Consider the following 25,940-nt stretch of genomic DNA (forward strand, 5'->3'; position numbering starts at 1 on the left):
CGTTACTTGGATGCTACTTGAGCGGTACTTTGACGGGACTTAAGAGGCACTTTTGTAGCAGGACTTTGGTGGCAAATTAGTTATACTTGCGCGGAACTTGTTTCAAGCGTAATTTTGCTGGTAGTTTGTCGGCACTTTGGCTACACTTGAGAGGTACTTCGACGGGACTTGGGCAGTACTTGTGTGGTAGCACTTTGGCGATACTTAGAAGGTGGGACTTCAGTCGTACTAGGGTGGTGGTTGGGGGCACTTAGGCATACTCCGACAAGACTTGGGCGGCACTTGTGTGGAGGTACTTTAGTGGTACTTAAGCAGTACTTGAGTTGTACTTAACCGGGAATTGAAAAACAGCACTTCAGGGTACTTTGGTGGCACAAAAGTGGCGGGACCTCAGTAGTACTTGATTGGCACTTAAGCAGCAGTACAAGGGTTGTACTTAGGACGTGGAAGTTCAATAATACTTAGGCGATAGTTAGGCAGCACTTGAGCGGTACTTTGACAGGATTTAGGCGGTACTTGCGTGGTAGGACTTTGGTGGTGAGAAATCCGTGGCACTTGGACGGTACTCGGCCGGCACTTGTGTTGCATGTAACTTTGTCGGTTGTTCGTTGGTAATTTGGCTGCACTTGAGCGGAACTTCAGCGGGACTTGGATGGTACTTGTAAAGCGGTACTTGGGTGATACTTAAATAACAACACTTCAGTGGCACAGAATTGGCTGTACCTTGGTTGTACTTGATCAGCACTAGAGCAGCAGTACTATAGTGGTACTTAGGATGTGAATCTTTGGTTATACATGGGCGGTACTTGGGCGGCACTTAAGCAGTACTTCAACGAGACTTGGATGGCACTTGAGCGGTACTTCAACGGAACTTCAGCGGCACTGGTGTGGGGTACTTTAGCGGGACTTGAGCAATATTTAAGCGGTACTGCAAGAACGGCACTTTAGTGGCACAAAAGCGTCGGTACCTCAGCGATCATTTATAAGCTCATCAACAGAAGCATGAAAAACTTGACGAATAGCATTATATATAAGTCAACCGAAATTTATTAGATAAGACTGAAAACTACTTAATAATGGTTATATTTTGCACAAAATACTACTACGAGACAAGTATTGTGTGGAAATAATTCTTCAATCACACAACTAACCGAAATTAAAATACAAGGTACGGGAATACTAACGATCAATGGTAATTGTATTGCTCATGCTCCTGGCTACATCCTATATGGAGTCACAACACTAGAAATGACAGAGACTTACTACTATCGATCAAAACTTTCCTACAGTTTAGCAAGTTTATTTAACCTCCTTAATATCATAACAATCAAAATTGGCAATAATAACTTCTTTCTTGATCTACAAGAGGAAGAAAAAATCAAAATTAATAAATAGGCAGAACCAAATGACGCAATACCGTTAACTAAAATGGAGAAAACCTTAGAGGATATAGCATCAAAAAAACAAGTAAACTATCGAAATACAGCATCAATTTTTGGAAACCTCATAGTAAATTTGATTGCTAAATTAGTCATTGCCTCAATTTCATTAAGATGCATTTTAAAATTTAAAAAAAAAAAAATGCGCTAACTTATCACAATTTGTACATAAAGCTTAACCGAGTAGATCAAATGAGCCTCAAATTTTTATAATGGAACATGATACTCCAAAAATAGTACAAAAAATTGTAAAAAATCCAGCACTACCTATTCCCGATAGAGCAACAGATGATTACTTGCCGATACGAGGTCACTATTAATTTATCAAATATCTGACTAATAAGACGGTGTTAGAATACATAAACAAAACAAAAAAATTTTAATGAAAATAAAAAAATGAAAAAAAGAATATTACGAACGAAAGCTAAACAAAAAAAGGCTTGGTACGAGGCCTAGATATAGAAAAGTGAAGGCTAATAATAATAAACTTGACCAAGTCTTCTTACGTGTTTTTTACAAACTTTATTACAAACCACTACTATATTCTTATTTACAAAGTATAAATTTATCATTACATGCACATATATAAAGTAATATAATTTTTTTTTCGTATGAAAATTCTCATTCACCCGATTAAAACTGAAAACGGTGATATCCACCAATATAAAATGATCACCACCCATACTGTTCATCAATATGAAAAACGGGACAGGTTGGAAAATAAATAATAAAATCGTCGAATAACAACCTTAAACTATACATATCAACTTCACGAGATGAAATTTCTTGTATTAACCGTCGATATTTCTCTTGAAACAATATCTCGCGTTCTTCAAAATTGAAAAACGTTATCTCTATGAAGTCATTAAAAACTCTTAAGCCTGACCTTTGGAAAAACCTAGTAGTAACAGTATCCGAGATGTGAAAAAAAAAAAAAAAAAAAGAAAGAATAGAAATTATGAAACAAATAAATACATAATTATTCTTTTAAATAATCACAACATTACTTACACTGACTCTAATAAATCTCCTAGGATTGTATCAAACACGAGTAACTTGGAAATTAATCCGTATCCCAGTCTCTACAAAGAGATCGTTTGCCCGGCGATTAAGTTACCTTTCTTCTCTATAATACTCCACCACACGAATCTAAGAAAAACAAATTAACAAGCACTAGCAAAAAAAAAAAAAAAACTCACGTTCAACGATACGGATCCACAGTTCATTTTATTATTTTAATTTATATTAACGTTTTAGAACACCTCAACAAGCAAGAATTAACTGAGGTACAAAAAAATTATTTCTACCGGATCAAGAAAAAAAAAAAAAATCAATAAATAACTAAATAAAATATTTTACTCACGAATTCAGTAATTATATATTTTTAATATTATGTTTAATTTGCAGAAAAACTTTAACTGTTTGATCTCAAGCTAAGAAAGTCTACAAGGAAATTAGCAATAAAAATTTAATAACATCGCTCCTCTTCTCTTCCTTTACCTTGTCTTCGGTAGTGCTAAACCACTATCCTACAGTATGAGCAAACGTTATTACCACTGTATTCACTGCATGTCACTAGAAAATATTCTAACTACACCATAAATATAATACTTCAATCATTAAACTAACAAGACAAAAGTATATGGGAAAAATACACAGCATAATTGATACCTAACGCACGCATGTTTATTTAACAACTTGATACCTAGACTGCTTGATAATGAAAGCGACAGTGTTAAATGATAAATCAATCATTTCAAAAAATGAAAAATGAAGCAAAAGGGAAATTAACATGTATTGTAATAATTCGTCTTATCGGCTTGTGTTAATTCTCTATCGATCTGTAGTTTCCGGGGACGGTAACAATATAAGGGGGGGGGGGTGTTACATCCCGAGTTGATACTAATTACATTATCACTAAAAGCTATCCGTCCCTTAAATTCAGATAAGACGTATTGTGAATATAAAGCTAGCTCATATGAGAGGAAGAGCTTATACGTCATTTATAGGCGTATGTGTAATAGCTTTAAGGTGAATGTTCAATAATATGCTGACATATGGTACAGCCAGCTTCTTTGTAAGAATGCACGTATGTTTTCAAATCGTATTGTATGTATGAATGAATAAATTACTTGTGCATTGTTTGTCTGATTTTGATAACACCGATTGTAAAATTTGTAATTAACACACTATTTCATTATATTCAAAATTGATTGTAAAATCCCCAGAAGACTTAATTTCGAAATTTGTAAACTTAATGTTACAATTGAACTTGTATTTGGCGTTTTTATATTGCTGATGCGAGCTTTCTTTATCACTAACTTAGAAAACTCAATCGCACTTGTTAGAAAAAAGCAACTGGTACTGTTGTATTGTTATTTTCTAATACATGAAATTATAGCATGTAGCATCGTCGTGCAAGCCTACTGTTTTACTGTCAACGCAGTCTGCAAGAACACCGCTTATTGGTAGACCTAATTCAACCTACGACCTCTTTCACTCGCTCTGATGCTATAAAAACGCACCATTAAGAGGAAAAAGCGCTCTCTTTACGTCCATCACCTGTCCTCTAAAGTTTTAGTCAACTGTTGACTCTCGCGACTCGTGAGTACCTTATACACGTAAGGCATTACGTGTTGGCTGAGGCAACTTAAGTGCGTATCGAAAATATCAATAGTATCGGACTACGCTTAGGAGCGAGGTACAGCAAAGGAGGCCAGCCAAAAGTGGCTTCAGCGATAGCAGAGAAAGCAGAAATTGCAACATCCTACCTACCACAAACTCATTTGTGTAGTTGAAGGAAACACTAAAGGTTATCGCACGAAGCATTAGGAAACTCCGAAGCAACAGTAACAACAATCAGTGATAGATGTAAGTTATTTATCAGTAATATAATTAACGCCAAACCTTGTTTAAGTGACCGAGTAAATTGTATTTAAAAGTACAAATTATTATTAAATACTTTAATAAAGAAATACATTAATTAAATTTACCCACATTATTTAAATAAAGATTATTATTTAATTAAAAAGAACAAATAAAGCTCTCGAGCTGAATCCTAAGAGACACACGAATGACACTTGAATAAAACAGTTAAGACCATACTCTAAACAAGTCGGGTCATAAAACACTTGAACAAAATTTTGAGGCACGATTAATTTCTGTCAGACGTAATTCATGATTTATGGTTTGCTGAAAACCCAACTTTTTTAATGAAAAGCTTAAATGAGTTTTATCAAACGTTTTTGTTTCAACCAAAGTAGTATTTAGTTTTTATGCACCCATAATTTGTCTATGGTTACTGATTAAACTTTTTTTGTGATATTTACTTAGAGAGAGAGTCATGAAATACGGGCTGCTTTTAAAACGAAAAAACCCTGACACTATTTCTTTGCATCAGAATATTCAGAGTTTTATGTTAAAACAAGTGCTTAATTAAAGTCCATTCGTATCTTATGGTTTTAATGATTAAATAACTACTTTTTTTTAGTGATTAGAAAATAACATAGCTTTTTTAAATATGCTTACCATTGTACACCAATGCAAAAAAAGCTTTCTTTACGAGAAGGTGGGTGTCAAAAACGACCAACTTAGCACTTGTTGGTATTAGATCGTAACACTTATGAAATTTGAAGAATTTGACAAAAATTTGTGAATCATCCTCTTCTGAAAAAAAAATATATCAATTTTTTTATACTGTACTATACCGTAAATTAAAAACATACGTTATATATTATGCAAAATAAAAATATCACGCTTAATAATAACAGAGATATTTTCCGAATGTTACATACACTGAGTTACTTTTCACCTAGTTACTTATACTAGAAATTTTGTTTTTATATTATTCTGGAACCATTTGAAAAAATGAATAGGTGTACTATATAATAGCATTACTGGGAACTTTATTTTTGAGGAAGCTGCTTTAAACTAACGCTTATATTGTCACAGTATCCAGAGGTTAAAAATACTTATGTTAAAAATAAAACACCAAGTTTTTCTAGTTTGAAAATATATTCACTATTTTTCATGATCGTTTTATTAAAATTAAATATAAGAATAATAACAAATCTTCTTTTTCTTATCATTAATATTTAATAGTTCTTTTTTTTCAAGTCCATTTGAGCCTGTATAATTAGTATGTGAGTAGAACGCCAAATTGTGATGACGATGAGTAGCAAATCAATTGAATTATACAAATCTGACCTATGATCCTGCCACTTGTCACGACATTAAACGACGAAGCCACCTTCAGATGGTTTAGTACATTAGAAAAAACTTACACTAATTACAATACTATATTCGACTCACTAGTATGAAAAATCTAAAATAGTAACAAATTAGCTGTTCTTTCATCTCAAAAATAAATTAAGGTCGTTCATTAACAATCTTTTATTTAAAATAAACTTTTACTACTACTAAATATATTTATAACCTTAGTGTTATGAAAGTTCAGCCTGTTTTATGTAATATCACTATCCCTAAAACGAACTCTTTTTTTATGGAACAACAACGGTATGAAATTAACGATATATTTCTAGATCCATTTAAAAAAGTACTTAATTTGAACTTCAACAACCGAATTTTTATGATCATCTATCAGTTTGTCAAGCATAACTTAAAATCATCAATCGATGATTTATGTAGAAAATTTTGTTCATGGGAAGTAGTGTTAACATAATTCTACCTCTGCACTGTAGAAAAAAGTAAATGTGAAAAAAGGAGTGTATATAAAAACAAATATGTTGACGTAAGAGTGACAATGGTAAGCACAATAGCAAAGAGGCTTAGAAAATAGTGTCATTAGATTAGAATGGGAAGGATAAAATACAAAAGGGATAAAAGATGAAATATTCTTATTCAAGGAGCAAATATAATAAAAAAAAACTCGTTTGCATTTGTATTTATATAAGCCTTAACCTAATTCTGATACTCAAAACGAGCTTTACGTTAAAGAATAAAATTTCGAAATTTAATGCAACTGATGTTAGACTAAAAGCAAAAAAAATTTATTATTAGTGCAAAAAAAAATTCAGGATTAGAATTTTACCTTATATTATTATTGTAACAGAGAAAGATTTTGTTTATGTAACTCATGCCTTTCGACAAAATCTAAGATAATACGTTTTCAAGAGGGGGATGTTTTATGTTAAATTCTCTAGGAGATCATAAAAATACACAGGAATACTATCATCATTATGCTCAGCATGATCAAAGAAATTTATAAAAACATCTACTAAAAATGTTGAATTAATTAATTTTTTTATCATTTTATTGTAACATGCTACTTTTACTGATTCAGGTCAGTATTCATTACGACCTCACTTGTACGCTTTTGATTTCAGAAATGCTGAATTCTCTTGAAGAGAAATATCAAGTAGTAGAATTGTTACAAGTGGCATAAAAAAAGCATAAAAAGCAATAAGTTAGATTACATTTATTTTAATTCAAATTTTTAACTAAATTTTTTTTCAATTCTATAAAAAAAAAGTATCAGAAGTTAGTGTTAAAAAAAGAGTACACGCTAAAGGGAAAATAAAGTTCTTAAATGGTGATGAATTCAGGAGCTTCCATGGCTTAATAATGATTAGCGTGCTAGATACCTATCTGAAGATCCTCCAGAGGACAAGGGTTTAAATCTGATAAAAAAACATCAAGATATTTCTAATGATATTTTGATGGAATAAAAACCAGTACCAAAAGGCCACTTACTCGACTTCTTAATCTTAAATTTCTTAAATATTCAATATTCTCCCAATATAGCAGTTATTGATCTTTAAATCGGCAGAAATTACCATTTTTTCAGTGAATACATTCTTACTCTAACAAGAGATAATCAAAGCATTTTTTATTTTTAACACTCTTTAGTCATGAATAATTTTTGTCAAGTATTGATAAGTTTTACGGTTTTTGAGAAAACAGAATTAAAAATAGAAAACTAAATTTTTATTTAATAAAGGTAGCGTATTAGTATTTAGAAATCTAACATAAATAATACTTACGTACATTTTTATCATTAAAAAAAGGGTCAAAGAACTTTTAATTAATATATTAGAAGAAACAACTAAAACATATAATGCCACATTACGCTGCAGCAAGTAAATTTGCCTGTTTTTTTACATAATTATTTCTAATTCAAAACAAACGGCTAAATTTAGCAAAAACGCAGTTTTCATATTTAAGGTACAACCGATATAAGGGAGTATATTACTGTTACTATTTCACTGAGTTAGTATTTTTCAGTGCAGGGTCGGTGGAGAAATTTATACGCCCTACGAAGCGAAAAGAAGCAAGCCTTAGAATACAATGATTATCGCCCTCATCTCTGCCTCAAGTATCAATCGTATGTGTTCTGAACAAGCTATTATATTATCATTTTTTGCGATTTATAGCATTCATTTTTTTTTACATAAAAAAAGTCAAATACAAAAGAATTATATTTTTTAAAGATATATAATTTTAACATCAACTTTTTTATCTAAATGTAAAACGAGTGAGTTTAATGGAAAAAAACAACAATCTTGTTATTTTTGAAATTTTTTGTGATATAGAGCACGAATTTGATGTTGTAATTACGTATCTTAAACACAAAAAATTGTAGTTTAATGAGATTTACAACTCTTACCTTTAATTTCTTATCTCAAATGTAAGACAAAATAGTTGGGTAAGGAAAAACGACTTTTCATTCATTTTACGAGCATTTTTTGATTCATAGAACGTTTGAGTTACATTCTGGACAAAAACGGTAAATACAAAAATGTTATATTTCAATCATATCACGAAAAATCTAAAATATCATATTCGAAAAAAAACTTCGAAAATATCACGAAACAAACTTATAGCCAAAAAATAGTTTTTTTTCACTAAAATTAGTATCTTTAAATAACTGTCATTTTTTTTTTCTAAAACAGGACCTTGACAATTTCAAACCATTACGTTGGAAAAAAAACGAAGCTCTCTGTCAAATTTTGCCCTCATCTAACAAAACAGCATGAGTTAGTCAAAAAACTTACGCATGAACTCACGGTAACTCCTTTTATTTTAAAATTTTACCATTAAAGGATATGGTTAAGTTTTGACTAGTATCATATCACCAATAAAAACAAAAGACGAATGAATTATACGCATTAAGTACATGTACTTAGCCTAAATTTTTTATTTTTCAATATGATTATCTATCAATAGGATTGTAAATTTTTTGAATTCTTATAATTTAATGAAAAAAAAAAAAAATATTAGAAAAGGCGAAAAGATAACGCATGTCGAAGGCATCCCTGTAGTACAGCTATGGTACATTTTAAATTTTACTATAAAAGAATAAATATTTCAATTATTTCAACATAAATATCATACTAGAAATGACAACAAAAGACAGAAGATAATGTCTCATGTCGAGCGATTTCTTTAAGTGCAAATGTTTTATTTTTAAATTTAACGATGAAAGGGTAGGGCTCGAATTTTTAAAACTCAAATATTATATGAGAAGTGAAAAAAAGGTGAGAAGATTAAGCGCTTTCTGTGACTTTATTTAGGGCAACTCTTTTACTTTAAAAAACTTACTTTTAAACGATAGGATTTGCATGTGCAAGAATTTTATTTATATATCAGAAGCTGAAATAAAGTCATCTAAATTACATGGTTTTAGCACATTTATTCACCTCATCTTTTTTCATTACTCAGTTTTCCTGTAAATCTGATTTCTATATCACATGTTGTAAGAAAAGAAGAAAAAAAAAAAAAAAAAAAGATTACGCACGTCAAGAATATTTGTTCATTTATTTATTTTAGAAACAAACAAGAAAGTAGGCAAAAATTTTACGCACGTTTAGTGCGTTTATTCAGAGCAAATACTTTTTATGATACAAAATAACTCTTTTAATACTTCTATTAATAAAAATTGATTTTAAACATATTTTTTATGAATAAAAATGACATAAAAATTATATTGAGAGATATTCTTACATCTATTGTTTTAAGTAATTATAGTAAAATTTTATTACGTCAGAAAAGTTTATGTAAATAATTGTGGTTTAAAATTACCAATACTTTAACATTAATTCTAACTTATTGAAATATAACTATTCTTTCAATTATTCGTATGATTCTAATTTTTTAACAAAATTGTGTTATTGTTAGATAATAATACATCATTTTATATACTATTATTAGATGGTAAATGATCTGCTGATATAATGACTTAAATTGTATTGTTGTGTCAGTGCATTACTTAACAATCATTTGTTATCTAACAATAATAAATTTTAATTAAACTGTAGGGTGACGTCTTTTCTGCATAAATTTATTTGTCTTTTCCAAATGCTAAAATTTTTAGTCTCTTAAAAGAGTCATCTTTTACGAAACTCGTCAACTAACAAAGCCAACTGTGTACTTCGTCATTCTTCGAAGAGTCAAGTGACAATTAAAGCGAGCTGCTAAGTCTTAACATATAAAGTCAGCAAATGCTGACCTCATAATATGCAAAATAAGAAAAGTTTGACTAAAAGTTCGCGTAAGGTGCCTTCTTTCACGCGGCGTTTTAGTCAGTAGTTCGCCACCGCTCATCAAGTGTGGTTACTATTATTTTAGTTATTTTCTCTCTTGACTTTGTTGTTGATAAACCATCAATCAATGTAAAAATGAATGGAATCTAAAAGTAAGAGAACATAAGATCCATATTCAAAAGATAGAATTTCGAATAGTTATAGTAAGTAATACTACCTTATGAGAAAATAAAAAGAATATATTTTGTGTACATTCACAGAAATCTACATGTGTGTATAAACACACAGAAATTGATAAAAAAATTATAATAAGGAACAATAACACAAAAAAGAACTAAAGGTAATTAAGAATAAGAACTTATCCAAACTTACGGTGCGATTGAATGTACAGCTCCTCGGTAGCTAAAATGGTAGAGCAACTGTCTAGTGAACAGGAGGTTGTGTATTCGATCTGCACCCGGGGAGGATATTTTACTCATTCTTATTTATTTCTTGAAAAAAATTTTTTGGAAAAAAAAATTATGTGGTTTAGTATTAAGAATCTTTAGTATATTGGAAATTGAGAAAAGGGCATGTATGGAGGATATAGAGTGCTTGTTTAAAAAGTGCCGCCATCTATACATATGCACCTTATGATACAATGGTTAAGATGTATCAACATTCGCTTGTATACCTGTTGGTCATATCAAATTTCTAATTAAAGGTAATTATTGTAGTGTAAAATTAATTTACTCTTTCTCTCTCTCTCTCTAGCTTTCTTTCTCTCTCTCACTAGCTTTCTCTCTCTCTCTCTCTCTAGCTTTCTGTCTCTCTCACTAGCTTTCTCTCTCTCTCTCTCTCTCTCTCTCGTACTTAGTTTTCTATCTTTCTTTGAACAAATAATTATATAAGGTAGTTGACCCAACTGTCAATAACCTAAGGATTTGTTTATAGTGAGTTGCAACTAATAAAGTTTCTAATAATAAATAAGTACAAAGTCATGTTTAAATAGACTCATCATATAATATCTTTTTGAAAATGAAACAAATTTCAATTACAAATTTTGTTATTTTTTAAATAAAGGTAACTATTAAAAATGAGTGAATGATACCTAATTCCCAATGATGAATTTGCGATCTGATCTCACTACCGGTAACTGTGAGATACTGTAGGTGTACCGGTAGATCTGATATAATTACCCAATCGCCGATAACTTTAGAAATAAGGTTATGTGAACTCATTTAAACCCAACCCAACCCAACCCTCAAAAATACCCAAGGTAGGAAAAAGTAGTTTCTTATTAATAAAATAAGAAAAAATGGATGAAACAGTTTTTATTATTTTTAATCTAAGTACTTAAATACAAGTTAAGGTAACATTTTTTAATTTTTATCATGCTATTAAAGTAACACTTAAGAGCTAAGAGACGTCATATTCGCAAGCACACAATCTTACTGGCTTGACAGTTTCTTTAATTTGGTGTTTGATAATATTGTTGAGTAGAAATTATTAGTATCTTTAAAATAAATAACTTAACACTACTTATACGATTTCTTTTTTCTTATGTGTCACTTTCACAATCTTTTACCTTGCACACAGATGTCTTTAGCCCTTCTTAGAAATTTTTGAAGTGAAAACTTCTTATGGCGCGTTGGACACTTTTGTGGGTGAGCATTTTCAGCCATTCTCGCGACAGACGAGATTTTACACAGATATACTCCGCGTGTATTCTTATAATATATGTATACTATACGCGCTCTTTGCATGGGCATTCGTTCGTGCTCTCGCGACAGACGAGATTATATATCTATATGTATACTCAGAGTGTATAGGTATGTGAAAGCGCTGCATGCTATACGCAGCAGCGTTGGTCTGAGCATTATTCCATGCTCACAGTTCATGCTTGATCGCACATAGCGCCGCTGCCTGGATCTCACCGCGAACTACTTGGCGCGAGAATTCAAATTCAAAATCGTATGATTTTTTCAGCAGACAGTAGGCGCAGAAATTCAAATTCGAAAGAAATCTTTGTATGTATTGGCTAATTAATGCCTAAAAATATTGGATAATGTTGTACGATTACATCCATAAATAGTATAGCAAGAATTCTTTCGAATTTGAACTTCCGCGCCTACTGTCTGTTGAAAAAATCATACGATTTTGAATTCAAATTCTCGTGCGCAGTAGTTCTCGGTGGGATCCAGTCAGCAGCGCTATGTGCGATCAAGCATGAACTGTGATCGTGAAATAACGCTCAGACCAACACTGATACGTAGTCTTTGCAGGGGCATTCGTTCGTGCCCTCGCGACAGACGAGATTGAGAGTTTTTTATATTTATTTTATAAATGAATATTAAACGGAAAATTTGTTTATTTAAATATTTCATTTGACTTGTGTTGCTGCTATGGTATTGTGTTAAAAAAATTGATAAATTTTGTATTTACTATTTACTAATATTTACTCATTTAAATAAAACCACTTCCTTCGAATATAGTTTCTATATTATTATACTTCATGTCCATTCAAAAAGTGCCCACATTGCTTTGATAAACTTGATTTTTTATGTACAATTTCTCATGTCGCGAGCGCACCTAAAAATGTTCACCCAAAAAAATGCCCAACGCGCCATAAGTTCAAGTTTTCACTTCTGCCTGCACTCCCGGTTTTTCTTTAATATCTTTAATAATATTACAATGAATATTTTCAATACTCTTCTTCAACTCAACATTTCCAGAATGAGTGGTTTTTAAGTATAGTCTTACTTAAGTCTTTTATTTTGTAATCTCAAATTGATTTCTAATAATTTTTTAAGTAATAACTAATTTTTTTGTTTTATCTTATTGAAGCCATCCCCTTCTTCTTATTTGATCCTTAATTTCTCCTGTTGGCCTTTGCTAACGCTTTTATTTCTTTTAACTCTGTCCTTTCTTTAATTTTATTTTCGTGGTAAGTCCTCTATTCGGGGAATGTTGCTGTATACGGCAGCGATTTCTTCATGCATTGAGTCCTAATTTTTATTTTTTATTTCCCTACACTGAAATAAACTAGATAATCATTAAGGCTTGCGTTGTATGGAATGTCTGAAAAAATAATTAATTAGGAGATTGAATTAATTTTCTTACTACTACATGTCTTTTCAAAAAATTGTACACCGATTGTCAGATTTATTTTCTTTGCTTTGGTTTAGTCTAAAACTGGTTAAGGCCTAAGTCTTATCTTTGATTACTTCAGCCACTGCAGTAGGCATCGTTTCACTGACACTCTGATCTGATAAATTTGTGCTACTGACTTGTAGATTAAAAATAATCACATTTCTGTCAACATTTAAATCCATTGGAATTCAATGAATCAGAATAAAATATGATTATAAAATATTTATCCACAAATAACATGAAATATGGTAGTTTTCGTACCTGATGGCGCATGTCACCATAGCAAGCACCAAACCCAAGGAATCTGTAAAGCGGGATCCGAAGAGCTCCTTGTGCTTGCCCTGGTTAGATGCGCACCAGGTGCGAACCCTATTTTTCCTACCAAGGACACACCCACCCTTAAAAATGCCTAAGGTAGGAAAAAAAACGTTTTAACCAGAGGAAAAAAGTGCTGAAGAATTTTTTTGCTCTCCGTTCCAAAAAAAAATTTTCAACTCGGGCAGAAATATACAACAACGTTGTGTTTTCTGCCTTAGTGACGAAAAGATGCTGTACTATCGACTACAGCATTAACATGAAGATTAAATAATTTCAATTAAAAGTAATAAAAATTTAAAACACAGATTTTTAATCGTAGTATATTTTTAACAAAATTAATTAATTGATTACCTGTGTGGATAATTTAGATGTAGAATTTGTCTCTGGGACTTTAACGACTGCAGTTGGAACATAATGATAAATATTGATAAAATCAAGTGGAACTAGATTCATTTTACTAATATTGTAAGATAAATCATGATCAGTTACGTCAACAAAACCACATTCATCACAAATGAGCTTTTCAATGGCTACATATTCTTCATTTGGCATATTCACATGGGCATCATTAGATGTAGTAAAATAACTAGAAGCATCTTTCAAAAACATTAATCCGCCATCAATTTCTTAGACTGTATGTTTGCTTTATTATTTGTACTTAGATGAGTCGAGTTACTTGCAGGCTCTTCTGAATTTGTATTAGATGGATTTTTATCTGCAATTAAATAGATCAATAAAGAAAAATTTTGTACATTTGTGCCTTATTGTAGTTACACTAATTTAACTTAGATCTACGAAGTATGAAAGTAAATCGCTGGAATACTGATGTAGATTATAGTTACCTTTACAATGTAGCCAACATTTAAATAACTTTCAGAAGTATCAGTATTAGAGTATCAGTACTCTACGTCACCTTACCATTCCACTCTTAGTACAATCTTGAACATTTGTGATACGTTCACATGAATCATACACTCTATAAATTGCACATGATTACAGTTTTCTTGATTCAGAGTCAAAACTTGACAGATTTTCTCTTTTTCTGTAGGGCTGCTTGCATTGCTGATGTACTACAACAATTTGCTATAATCAATATCATCTGTAGAGAAGGGTGAAAGACGCATCTTACAAACCCATTTTTGAAAGTTTTTTTTAGATCTAATGAGTACAAAGATGTTCTTGTGACAGCAGCAAAATGTTCTTTCGTTAAATTTTTCCTGTCATTAATCATACACCAAGTTCGCACAACATCTCGGTTGGTAGACTTTAAGGTATGGAACAGTGCAACGTCCATAGGCTGCATTGGGTAATAATGCGATAATCTCGATACCGTTATTGGAGCAGAAGTCACTAAGGTCCTTAGTAAAGTGTGAGCTGTGTCCATCAACAAATAATAATACTAGAAAACTTACATTATTATTGACACACCTAGAATAAAATTGATCCTGTTTCACTTTTGCCAGTAATAAAATCATCAGGAAAATTTGCAGCTACGACAGATAAAATTCTTTGATTATTGAACACACAGTTTCTCAAAGTACTGGTCTTAAAAACAGTTGTTATTGCTTGAAAAAATTGTGATAAAAACTATTAAGAAATCTTACTTAGATTATAAAATTTATAAGCAAAAGTTTGTATACTATTATTCAGCTGTCTGCTATCAAGTCGAGTTTATCTGTCATTCAATAAAGTCAATATGTTTTTGTATAAAAAAAGTGAACTGCAATCTTAGCAGTTCATTTGTATTTATTACTTCAATATTATTTAAAAGTACTTTAGAGTTAACTTACACAAATCATCACATATTGATAATTTGCAATCAACAGCGTGTCACATTTTTGAGGATACATTTACATCTTCTTCCATACAAAAACTGATTTCTGAAGAAATTCAAAATAATTTGTTCAAAATGAAGCATGACTTTTGTTTGATTTTCATACAATGTATTTTCTTATATGTATGTATACACAAACTGTAAGGTGGTTGAGTTTCGTTAATTGAGGCCTACTAATCTCTGATTGAGGCAGCCTGCTTAGAGCCTACCAAACGTCCCCAGACGCTGCCAATGTAGGATCTCAATAGGCTAGAGAGGCAGCCCAAGTAGGCTCTACTAATGGCTTACTTACAATTTCTGCTACGGCAGAGTGTATCTGCTCACTTTACTGGAAGCATTGATGTCGGATAATGTTTCGATGCCGCACAAACGAAGCAGTTTCCCTTTTGTCGAGACCCCTCACGTGGTTTTTTAGTTTTGTTAATGTTTATCCACTTGTCATGTTTTTCCTATTGTTTCACTTAAAATGTTGAATAAAAAAGAAGAATTATATTGTACTTGAGAAAAACTACGTAAGATAAAATAAATGTATTATTATCAATAGTTTTCATATAAATATTAGGATACTGACGGTTGGGAATGGTTAAAATAACACCTAAAATTTTAGAAAAAAAATGTTTCTACAAAAGAATAAATAAGGCAAAAAAATTTCTTGCGTACACAGATTAAAAAAAAAGTATTTGTTATAATGTAAGTAAATTGGGACAGTTGAATCCGAGCGCACATACACATGTAAATGACAACCACGAATTGTACGCGTAAATTGAGTGAAAGTAAACAGATGTATGGTGTGTCAGAAAAATTAGAAAATATTGAAGTAAAATTCGCGAATTGTGTGAAAAGTAAAATAACAAACAAACCATTTAAAAACTATAAGAAAAAGGCCACAGACATTTGACATGACATTCATACTGACCAACTGGGCCACATAACACGATTGGTAATAATGGAGACAAATTTTATAACATTTACAGATAAATACAGCAAATGTGCAAAAATCTATTGTAGAAATAATAAATTCGGGATAGCGGGTTACTTTATTAATTATATAAATATAGTAGAGAATGAAAATAACAAAAGGATTAAAAGAGTTCAATGTGACAATGGAAAAGAGTACTTGAAACCAAGAAATTTTTAACTTTACTAAATTTGAAGGTATCCAACTATTGCCATACCCCCCTTATGTATATAAACTAGATGGTATTCCGCAAAGGTGCAACAGATCGGCATCAGATTGGGGTAGGTTTTTAATGAAAGACACAAATATAAATTTTTAATTTCAGCCTAAAGTTCTAAAAACAGTAGTTTATTTAAAAATAGAACAATAGCAAACACGATTTAAAATAAAACAGCATATGAAATATTTTTTGGTATTAAACCTAACGTAAAACGTTTAAAAATTAATGAAAGTAGGGTGTTTGTTTAAAATCAGAGGTCGAAAAAAGTAAATAGGACGATAAAGCCGAGTTAGAGATAATAGTTGGTTGTGCTGATTATGGTTATAAAATACTAGTTAATAATAAAGTAATAGTAGCTAGACCCATTAGAGTAATACAGGATAAAATAAAAGTAATTTGCTTGCGAGATAAATTAGAAACAAAGTCTAATCAATAATCGAAAGTGAATTTGATTGTAAAAAGAACGAAAGTATTAAAAACGAAAATTATGAGACTAATGATGAGAAAAATAAGATAATAAATGAAAATTAAAAAAAAATTATGATTAAAAATGAATCGCAAGCACTAATTTTAAACATATCAGAAAGAACAAAGAATCCTATTGAAAGATATGGCAATCCTGTTATGCATGTAATATAAGTTGATTTTGATTATATTAATGCAAATATACCAAATTAATTCGACAAAGCGTTAAATTTAAAGGAAAGCAAAAAACAGCAAGAAGCTAAGAATATTAAAATGAAAAATTTTGCCAAAAATAAAACGTGAAATATAGTGGAAAAGCCAAAAGATAAAGAAATTTTGGATATGAAATGGATATTTAAACGGAATGATAAAAATATATTTAAAGCGAGACAAGTAGTAAGAGGTTTTTAACAAACTTAGCACATAGAAAATATATAATCACCTAATACGAAAATGGAAAACATTAAAAACGTTGTTATCTTATTGTTGTCAAAATAAGTTGAGGCAACAAAAGTATGTATAGTCACAAGTGATAAAATGTAATATAGAAAATTTTGTATTCCATGATACCTTTATGGAAATGAGTTTAAAAATTAAAAAATCTGATAGTTGTGAGGAACAAATGAAGTATAGAAATTTAATTGGGGAACTGCTATATGGAAGAGGTAGATTTGGACTGGGCTGGTCTATACTATTAACAAAAAATTATAACAGGATATGTAATAACAATATACAACGGTTTAACTTTTCGGAAAACTCATAAACAAAAAATGTAACAAATTGTTCAACATTTGTGGAGTATACAACGTTGTCAGAAGCTGTTACTGAAATATTGTTTATAAAGACTTTGTTAAATGACAGTTTTCAAGTAGAATTTGCAAATCCAATCATTATCTATGAAGATAATTTAAAGACAGTTGCGATTGCTAAGTATGGAAACTTTACAAAAATTCTTCATTCATAGAAGTACTGTATCACGATGTAAATGCAAGTTATTAAAATGAAAATATGAATACAGTAAAAATTGATTAAAAAGAAAATATGGCTGATATATCAACTAAGAGTTCAAGTAAAGAAAAGTTCCAAATTAATAAGAGAGTGTTAAAATTAAAAAAATGTTGAGAAAAGTTAAAGGAAAAATTAAGTAAAATTTCAAAAGGATAAGGCTGTGAATGAAAAGAGGCATGTTGCTATGTAATTATATAGGTACAGTCTATCCAGAGTGCACATACACATGTAAATGACAACCACGAATCGTACGCACAAAGCCAAATCTCAGCTATTGCCGTAAGCAGTCGCTCTCTGGTCGTTAAGGTGACAACGTATAATAGGATTTTTTCTGGACAAAAAAATTTATTTGGTTTCAAAAACAATTATGGGAATATTGCATAATACTTAGATTTGTAAAAGTTATACTTTTTCATGTTTTGTTATTCATCATTATCTGATCTAATAAAAATCTAAAAATTTAACGAATTCACTGTTGAGATTACAAAGGCATGTTGCTTACAAAGATAAGAAATTTCAGTAACAATTTAACATTGTTACATAGGTCTTATAGGTCTGGAGAATTTCAAATTCGGTACTAAAAGTTGTGGCTTTTTTCAGCTTATTTCAGGCCACAGAAGATAAAAACAGAATATATAAAGTTAAAATATTTCACTTCCTAACGAAATCTTAAAAGTCTAAGGTTGCTTAGCAAAAAAATAAGATAAAAAACATATTGTGACTCTATGACTTACACAAGTAATATTGATACACTTATTATCATATAAATTGGCACCTTTATAGATGGTGGCACTTTTATGTAAGCATTTTTAAAACTACCTATGTCGTTTTTGATTATATATACATATACGCATACTCAAGATTAAAAATTGTAAATAACTTTGGTTTTTTTATTTCAAGAAATTTTGAAGAAATAAGTTAGGAAAAAATATCCTCCTCAGGTGTATATTAAATACATGACCTCCTGTTTACCAAACAGTTGATCGATACATTCACTTGCACCGCACTGTAGGTTTGGATAAGTTCTCACTCTTAATTAATTGCGCTGTTTTTACCTCAAGCTCGATTCAAATAGACATGTTGGAAAATGATATTAATGCTGCTTAATAAACTAAAAATCTAATCTGACTCTATGAGGTACAAAAGCAATATTGATATACTTATCATCGTATCGATTGGCACATATATAGATGGCGGCAATTATATGTAAGTACTCTGCTGAAAACTAGCAATATGACTTTACGAGGTACACATGCTTGAGGTAAAACAACTCAAACCATTGAGAGTGAGAACTTCCTTTAACTTACAGTGCGAGTAAATGCACGGCTCCTCAGTAGCTCAAGTGGTAGAGCAACTGCCTAGTAAATAAGAGGTTGTATGTTTATACGCACCCAAGAAGGACATTTTTCTCATTCTTACTTATTTCTTGAAAATTTCTTGATGCAGAAAATAAAAGTGAATTTTGATTTTCAATCTTGAGTATATATAATATCGAAAAGGACATGGGTGGTTTTAAGAGTGCTTACATATAAGTGCCATCATCTATATAATTGTGTGTTAATTGATACAATATCAAGTGTATCAATATTGCTAGTATTCTTCGTACAGTCACATTAGATTTTTATTCGTCAGCAAGCATAAGAATAATTTTTCATCATATCTATTAAGGACTTTAATTACAGTTAGAGAGGCAATGTAGAGAGTGCAGTGAGGGGGGAGCGAGCATGCGGCAGCGCCGGCAACTGTTTTGCATGCATTTGTATACATGTATATAGGCGTCTGACACTCTTTTTTTTATTTAATTGCAAAAATAATTTGTCGATCTCTCTAAAAATTGATTATAATACCAGTTTTATGGTATTGCGTCATGCAAAAAAAAGTTGGAATAACTCTACATACCGTTTTCTAATAAACTCGATTTGTATGTGATTCCTTCATAAGGTTACGTGTTAAATTAAAGTTTTTTTAACATTCAAAATTTTATTCATGAAAAGCAAGACATAATTCTAAGTTTGTAATGCACTTTTATTCTTAAATATCTCATAAATCTTAAATTCATGAAAATGTTCCATGGTTCAAGTTAACTAAGAGATAGTCTGTCTTAAGAAATAAGATATAAATATTAATAAGGTGTGTGTTAATTTATTGCTAAATTTGTATGATTACTAATCTAATTTGACGGAAGGACAAGGAAGATCTGACTTTTCATGGTTTGATAGAGCTCTGTAAGGTAGCTTACGAAAGTAAACTGCCTTAATGGAGGGATATTTACACGGCGTCTATTGTAACACAAGTAAGAATAAGATCAACTCATATTCGTATTACTATCATGTTATAAGTAGATTGCGGGGTCTTAGGGTACCTTTATCGTCCGTACGATGGTGTATGTGCCAAGTGAGCTACAGTGGGGTCCGTGGCTAGGTGCACGATGCCAAGAAGAACCAAGAAAACTATCAAGGACTAATAGTCAAGTAAGTGGGTAGCCAGTAGAGAGCAGAATTTAAATTATAAATAGACAGTATAGAATTGTCCCCAGTAAAATGAGGAACGAGATGGTTGAGATATTGTTCAGTGTCGTAGAGATAGCATGAGCAATGACCACGACGTGCACGGATTTTTTTTTAGCTCACCATCTTGTGAATTTACCTTTTTCTTCATCGTCTAAGTTCCTTGATTGAGCTCCTTAACCGTAGGAGGATGGTAAGAGGCCAAGAAAGTTTGTGTGAAGGATCTATGGGGATCAGTGGGGGGAGCTGGAGGCCAAGACAAAAAATGTATTGAGTCAAAATAACGTAGAAGAAAACTGAATTATTCATTATTTTATAGGGGGGGGGGGGCTGTAGAGCAGTTGTGTGTAATGCCCCACACAAATACATACTATAGGAATACATACATACTGTATGAAGATGTATTAATAGAAAACAAGTTAACAACATATACGAAAGTAAGATGAGTTATTAGTGTACTCCATATTCATTAAAGAAAAAGGGATGATGTGTGAGCACTCAAGGATCAAATAAAATTGTACCAGGTACTTAAGTATGATGTTTCGCTAAACAGTTTGTTAACCTTGTTAAATAGAACTTGTTGTATACACACAAAAGTTTACAAATAAGAGTCAGAGTAGAAAATTACCCTTAAATATCTTTTTTATAAATAATTCGAGTAAATAATTCGTTACCATAGACCCTTACATACAGAATGTATAGAAGTGTGTATAACACTTTTTTCAATTAGTCAGTGTGCCAAGTACGGTGGCAAAACAGTGTCTAAGCTCAGCTGACTTAAGACAAGTATTTAAAATCATGGGTCAAGCACCTCTTGATTTCATATGTGCAACTGTGTATGACATACAGTTATTATTAATATTATTTATTTGCAAAAGGTGCTATAGAGTTGAGTATGTTGTGCTGAGCGTATATACATCTTCCTTTTTATCAAGCATGTAGTTGTTGAGATTTATATGTATGATCTCTGATATTATGCACTTGTTATACACTATAATAACCACCTCTCTGTCAAAAATCTTGACGCTATTCCAATTAATGTTATAATTGTGGTTAATGATGTGTTTGGAAACTCCAGAGTCAATTTTACGTATTCTAGATAGTTTGCTTATGCAATGTTTCAAAGCCTCTTTTCATCTCACCAACATAAAAAGCAGGACAGTCATTGCAAGAAAATTTTCACACGACCTCGGTGTAATCAAGTTTTTTTTTGTTCAATCCTTGTCTGATTTTATAATACTTTTGAAAGTTTTGTAAACAAAAGATGAAACTTTTATGTGGAAGGACTCAAATATATTATCAAGTTAATTTGAATATTGATTAGTATATTAATTAATAAAAGGGATGGAGACGAAGAATTTTTCGTAGTAGAGACTATGTGCTGGGTAGTTGATGGGGAACTCTTAGATTTAGAAGAAATATACAAAATTTAAGCTGTTATTTTTTAATGACAGAGGTCAAGTAATCATTCTCCTGCAGCAACCATCGAAAAATCTTATAGTTATTATAGTAAAAACTGTGGTGTGATAGCAAAAACGCACGATCAATGAGATGGAACACAACATTGTCCAAGGTATGATTAGAACAAAAATTTGGTGTACGAGACGTGAATGTAGCTTTTCTATGCCAAATAGTGATGGTATCAGAGTTTTTACTGTTAAGGTAATGTCAAGGAAAATGATGCTATTTCTGTTTTGTAATCTACGAGTGAAAAGGAAATACTATGGTAACTATAAAAAGTTATTAAAACTACGTTAAAGTCATTTTTAGAAACGCAGATGAAGGTGCCATCAACGTATTTATAATAAAATAACAGGATAAAGTTGTATTTATTTCTGTATTACAATAGACAAGACTCTTTGCAATAGGTCATCATAAGGTCAGCGTGCACAGAGAAATAGGAGAGCCCATGAGCGTGTCAAAGATTTGTTAGTTAAAGGTCTCATTAAAAGTAAAAAAAAATATTTTGAAAAAAAAAATAATGTACACTCTGTAAGTGTATTAAAAGGGATTTGACATTTATTATAAATGTATGTACACCACTTATCTAGACTTTCTAAAACTAATTAGCACGGACTGTTTGTAAAATTTTGCTTGTGAGTTGAAAGCTATTATTCATGAGGGAGGCAGCTGTAGAGTAAATGCTCTTTAAAGCTATTATAATTGATTACAGACAAAAAGTGAGTGGGGCTGTAAACTGTAAAAATTATAGGCCTGAATAGAATGTTTTCTTTGGGGATCCTTGGCAGCCAATAAGTCTTTACCATAAATGTATTTGCTTGAGTTACTTCAATATTTTTTAACTTTTTGTAAAGCAGGTCATTACCACTAAGCTATTTTCATAATTCGCATGTGTTGCGTTGCAAAGAAGTAAGAGAACTATGCTTAACAATTTCGTAAGTTTTTGTATCACTAGAAAAATCTAACATTTTTTCGGTATGTGTTTCTTTGTTCATACAGATCGTGATGTCTATATATCTAGAAAAAACGTCAGTATGGTTTTTGAAAAAGTTAATTTTTTTTTAATTTTGATTTGAAAAGTATTTGTTGGCATGAAACAAAAGTATTAAATCTAAATGAATTAACTTTGCTATGGACCAATATTTTTCGTATCTTACTTTTGAGATTATTACCAGCACCGTATTTAATAAGGCAAAATTTCACGTTCTTGACGATATCAACAAAGTGCTCACGGATTTGTTTTCTGAAAAGTCAGAGAAATATATTAGTTGCCATTAACTTTGGAAAAAAAAAAGAAAAAAAATTCCTACATCTACGGCGGTAATCAGGAAAACTATAAATCAAGTTCAGTCGAACTGCTGAGCCGTTTGTACCTAACATAGTTTAATTTGTTAAGAGAAAGATTTGAATATTTAATTCTCCTTGACTGGTTCAACAACAACAACCTTAGGAGAATGCACTATCAAAACTAAATGTGCCAATTAAAAATTAAAACACGCATGAATTTTAGCTTACATACATACACAGAAGTGAACTTGACAAGGATCCTACGGTGTTACATTTTTGTCGATCAGCTATTGTTTGAAAAATTTTTTTTTGTAAGTAAGTACAGTGAGTCAACCATTTGCACGAACAAAAGAATAACAATGATGCAACAATATTTATGTTTTACTTCATGTACAAATATCGTTTAGTGTTGTGCTTCAATGTGTATTGACTCCATGCATACATTGTGTTGCCCTCATTTCATACCTCCAACCCATGTTAAATCTTATGGAAGCAAATAGTACCAATGGCAGCCACCAGCGACAACATACGCTCGTTTCTATAAAACTCTATGTTAAAGTGACAGCCAGCACCAGCCCTCCCCTCCAACTTCATGCACGCAGCCAATAGATAGTTGATTCACCACTTTCGCTAAAATAACAGTAATAGTGGCTCAGTGATTTATATTCTTATAAAATTTATGAAGTATAAAGTAAGACTAGAAATTTATTTACTCATTTATCAGGTGTTAATTTTTTCAAATGTATACATATACATTTTACAGATACATAATATTCTTTGTCATATTTGGCCAAAAACGTTGGTTAACCAATCCTATATTTATCGTGGATTTAGCGTTATAAAAACGATGACACTGCAAGCACCAACGCATTTTGCGGTGTATGCAAAAAAAAAAAAATTCGTACTTAGTAACATAGGTAAACGTGCACTCCTCTCTTATCAAAAAAGTGAAGATCATTCCATACATCATTATACAGCTCTTGAAGACGAAGCGACAAATCTGACGATAAACATTTTTGTTTCTAACAAATCTTTTTTTCTCCTGGAATTAATATCAGTAAAGCCGACAACCATAATTAAAGCAACTCAAGTAGTTTAGTTAACAATTTGAAGTAAAATCAATATTCATTACTAATAGTCATATTTTTAAGTCTGCAATAATTTTTTTTTTTTTACCGGACAACCATGAAAGCCTATTGGACTAGACATTACGGCCACCCACTCACCACCTATGTGTGGGGATGTACTGCCGCACCCATTGACCACTCCCTCAATTTATTTCAAATCTATGTTATACCATGGGCTCAGTGGGAATATCTCCAATGATACACCGTACCAGTTAAGCTGGCACTCTCTGCAGCAACGGTGCATCAGGTCCACTCACCATTGTGTTGCTTGTCCCTGGAGGGGACTCCGTATTTCAGGATGTTCACTCCTCGTTAGTTAAGATTGCACTCTCTGCCGAAGCATCAGATCCAGGTTAATTAGAATTTCCAGAAAAGCCCCATCTTTCAGGGATCAGTTCTCACCGGTTAGGCCGACGATCCTCTAATCCCTACCTATAGCTCCAACACTCTAACACTATTTCGCATTCACCAAGGCCCGAAAGGTCTGTGAGGCACGGAAAAAACCCTGGAATTACTCTGAAGGAAGATTCTACGGAAAAACGCGCCCCAAAACCGCCGGGGTTACATGGAAACTTTTTCCGGTGATAATGGTTTTTGAAAAATCTGCACTCACGGAGAATTGAACCCATAACCCCTAAAACAGCGTTGTATCAGTAACAAGCACGCTCACCACTGAGGCAGCGACACTCTTCTAAGTCTGAAAAATTACAAACAATTTATTATTTATACGTAAAAAGTCAATTTGTTTGCCATAAAGAAGGTGTAAGAAACTAAATGGAAAAAGTATGTATTTTAATGTCTCTAGGTGGAGACAGCGGGCCATTGTAAACTTAATCAGGGGTTTAGGAGAATCGTATAAAATTTATAGGAGGTTATGAAGGGGTGTCATAGGGGTTTTTTTGACAGAAAATAGTGTAGATTAAAATAACAAAAGAATAGATAAATTTCATCTTATTTGGGGGGGGGGTAATCGTAGTCCTGACTCTGGTAACTGTTTTGTTGGAAACGTAAGATCAGTCAACAAAAACTATTAACTTTTATGTAGTTTTCCCGCTGAATATGAATTTGTTCAGAAATCGAAAAAAATGGTACATTCCATTAAAAACATAATTTTTTTAAACAAATAGGAAAAAGTGCAAAATTCGATCTTGAAATTTTTTTCGTCTAATATAGTTTCACATAAGAAAAAAAGTATGTATATGTTTTGTACAAAAAATCAAGGCATCAGCCGTTATTAATTATTAAGATTTTAGAATGTGAGCCCATTTTTTAATGTTAATAACTGTGAAGTGAAGAACTTCGATGGCTTAGTGGTTAGTATGCTAGCCTTCTAGCCAGGGATACTTAAGGAGTCATGGGTTCGAATCCTGTCAAAAATTATTGAGACATTTTTCTCAGACTTTTTCGATGGAATGAGTACCCAGGATGCCGAAAAACCACTCATCTAGTTTTTATAACTAATGGCTGATTTTCCTAATGATGTCTAAAGCTACAGGGGCTTCCCTTTCGAAAGAAAGCCCACACCTGGCCAGCTCATCGGGTAAAAGTCACTGTTGGTTGTAAAAAAGTCGGTACAGTGAGTTTAGATGGTTTATTGGAAAATAATCTTTTCATTAAACTTGATAATAGCTGGGAAGAACTTGAGACAATCGCTGCGCCCTGTAAATAGTACTCAGTAAGATG

The 25,940-nt window shown here is 31.6% G+C and overlaps 1 protein-coding gene across 3 annotated transcripts in view; it reads right to left on the bottom strand.

The window, feature by feature from the left end:
• Nucleotides 1–25,940, bottom strand: part of SNF4Agamma (SNF4/AMP-activated protein kinase gamma subunit) — a 763,121-nt gene that overhangs the window by 264,276 nt on the left and 472,905 nt on the right. For 2 of the 3 annotated variants that reach the window (XM_089595041.1, XM_089595038.1), the window contains one exon: nt 4,968–5,105. The exons of the other annotated variant lie outside the window; for it this stretch is intronic. In XM_089595041.1, coding sequence (XP_089451167.1) covers nt 4,968–5,105 — 138 coding nt within the window. The remainder of the gene's footprint in view (nt 1–4,967; nt 5,106–25,940) is intronic. 3 annotated transcript variants of the gene reach the window in all.

This window comes from Copidosoma floridanum, unplaced genomic scaffold, assembly GCF_036245765.1.
Source record: "Copidosoma floridanum isolate Cflo_tuat_1 unplaced genomic scaffold, Cflo_Japanese_pri ptg000024l, whole genome shotgun sequence".
NCBI lineage: Eukaryota > Metazoa > Arthropoda > Insecta > Hymenoptera > Encyrtidae > Copidosoma > Copidosoma floridanum.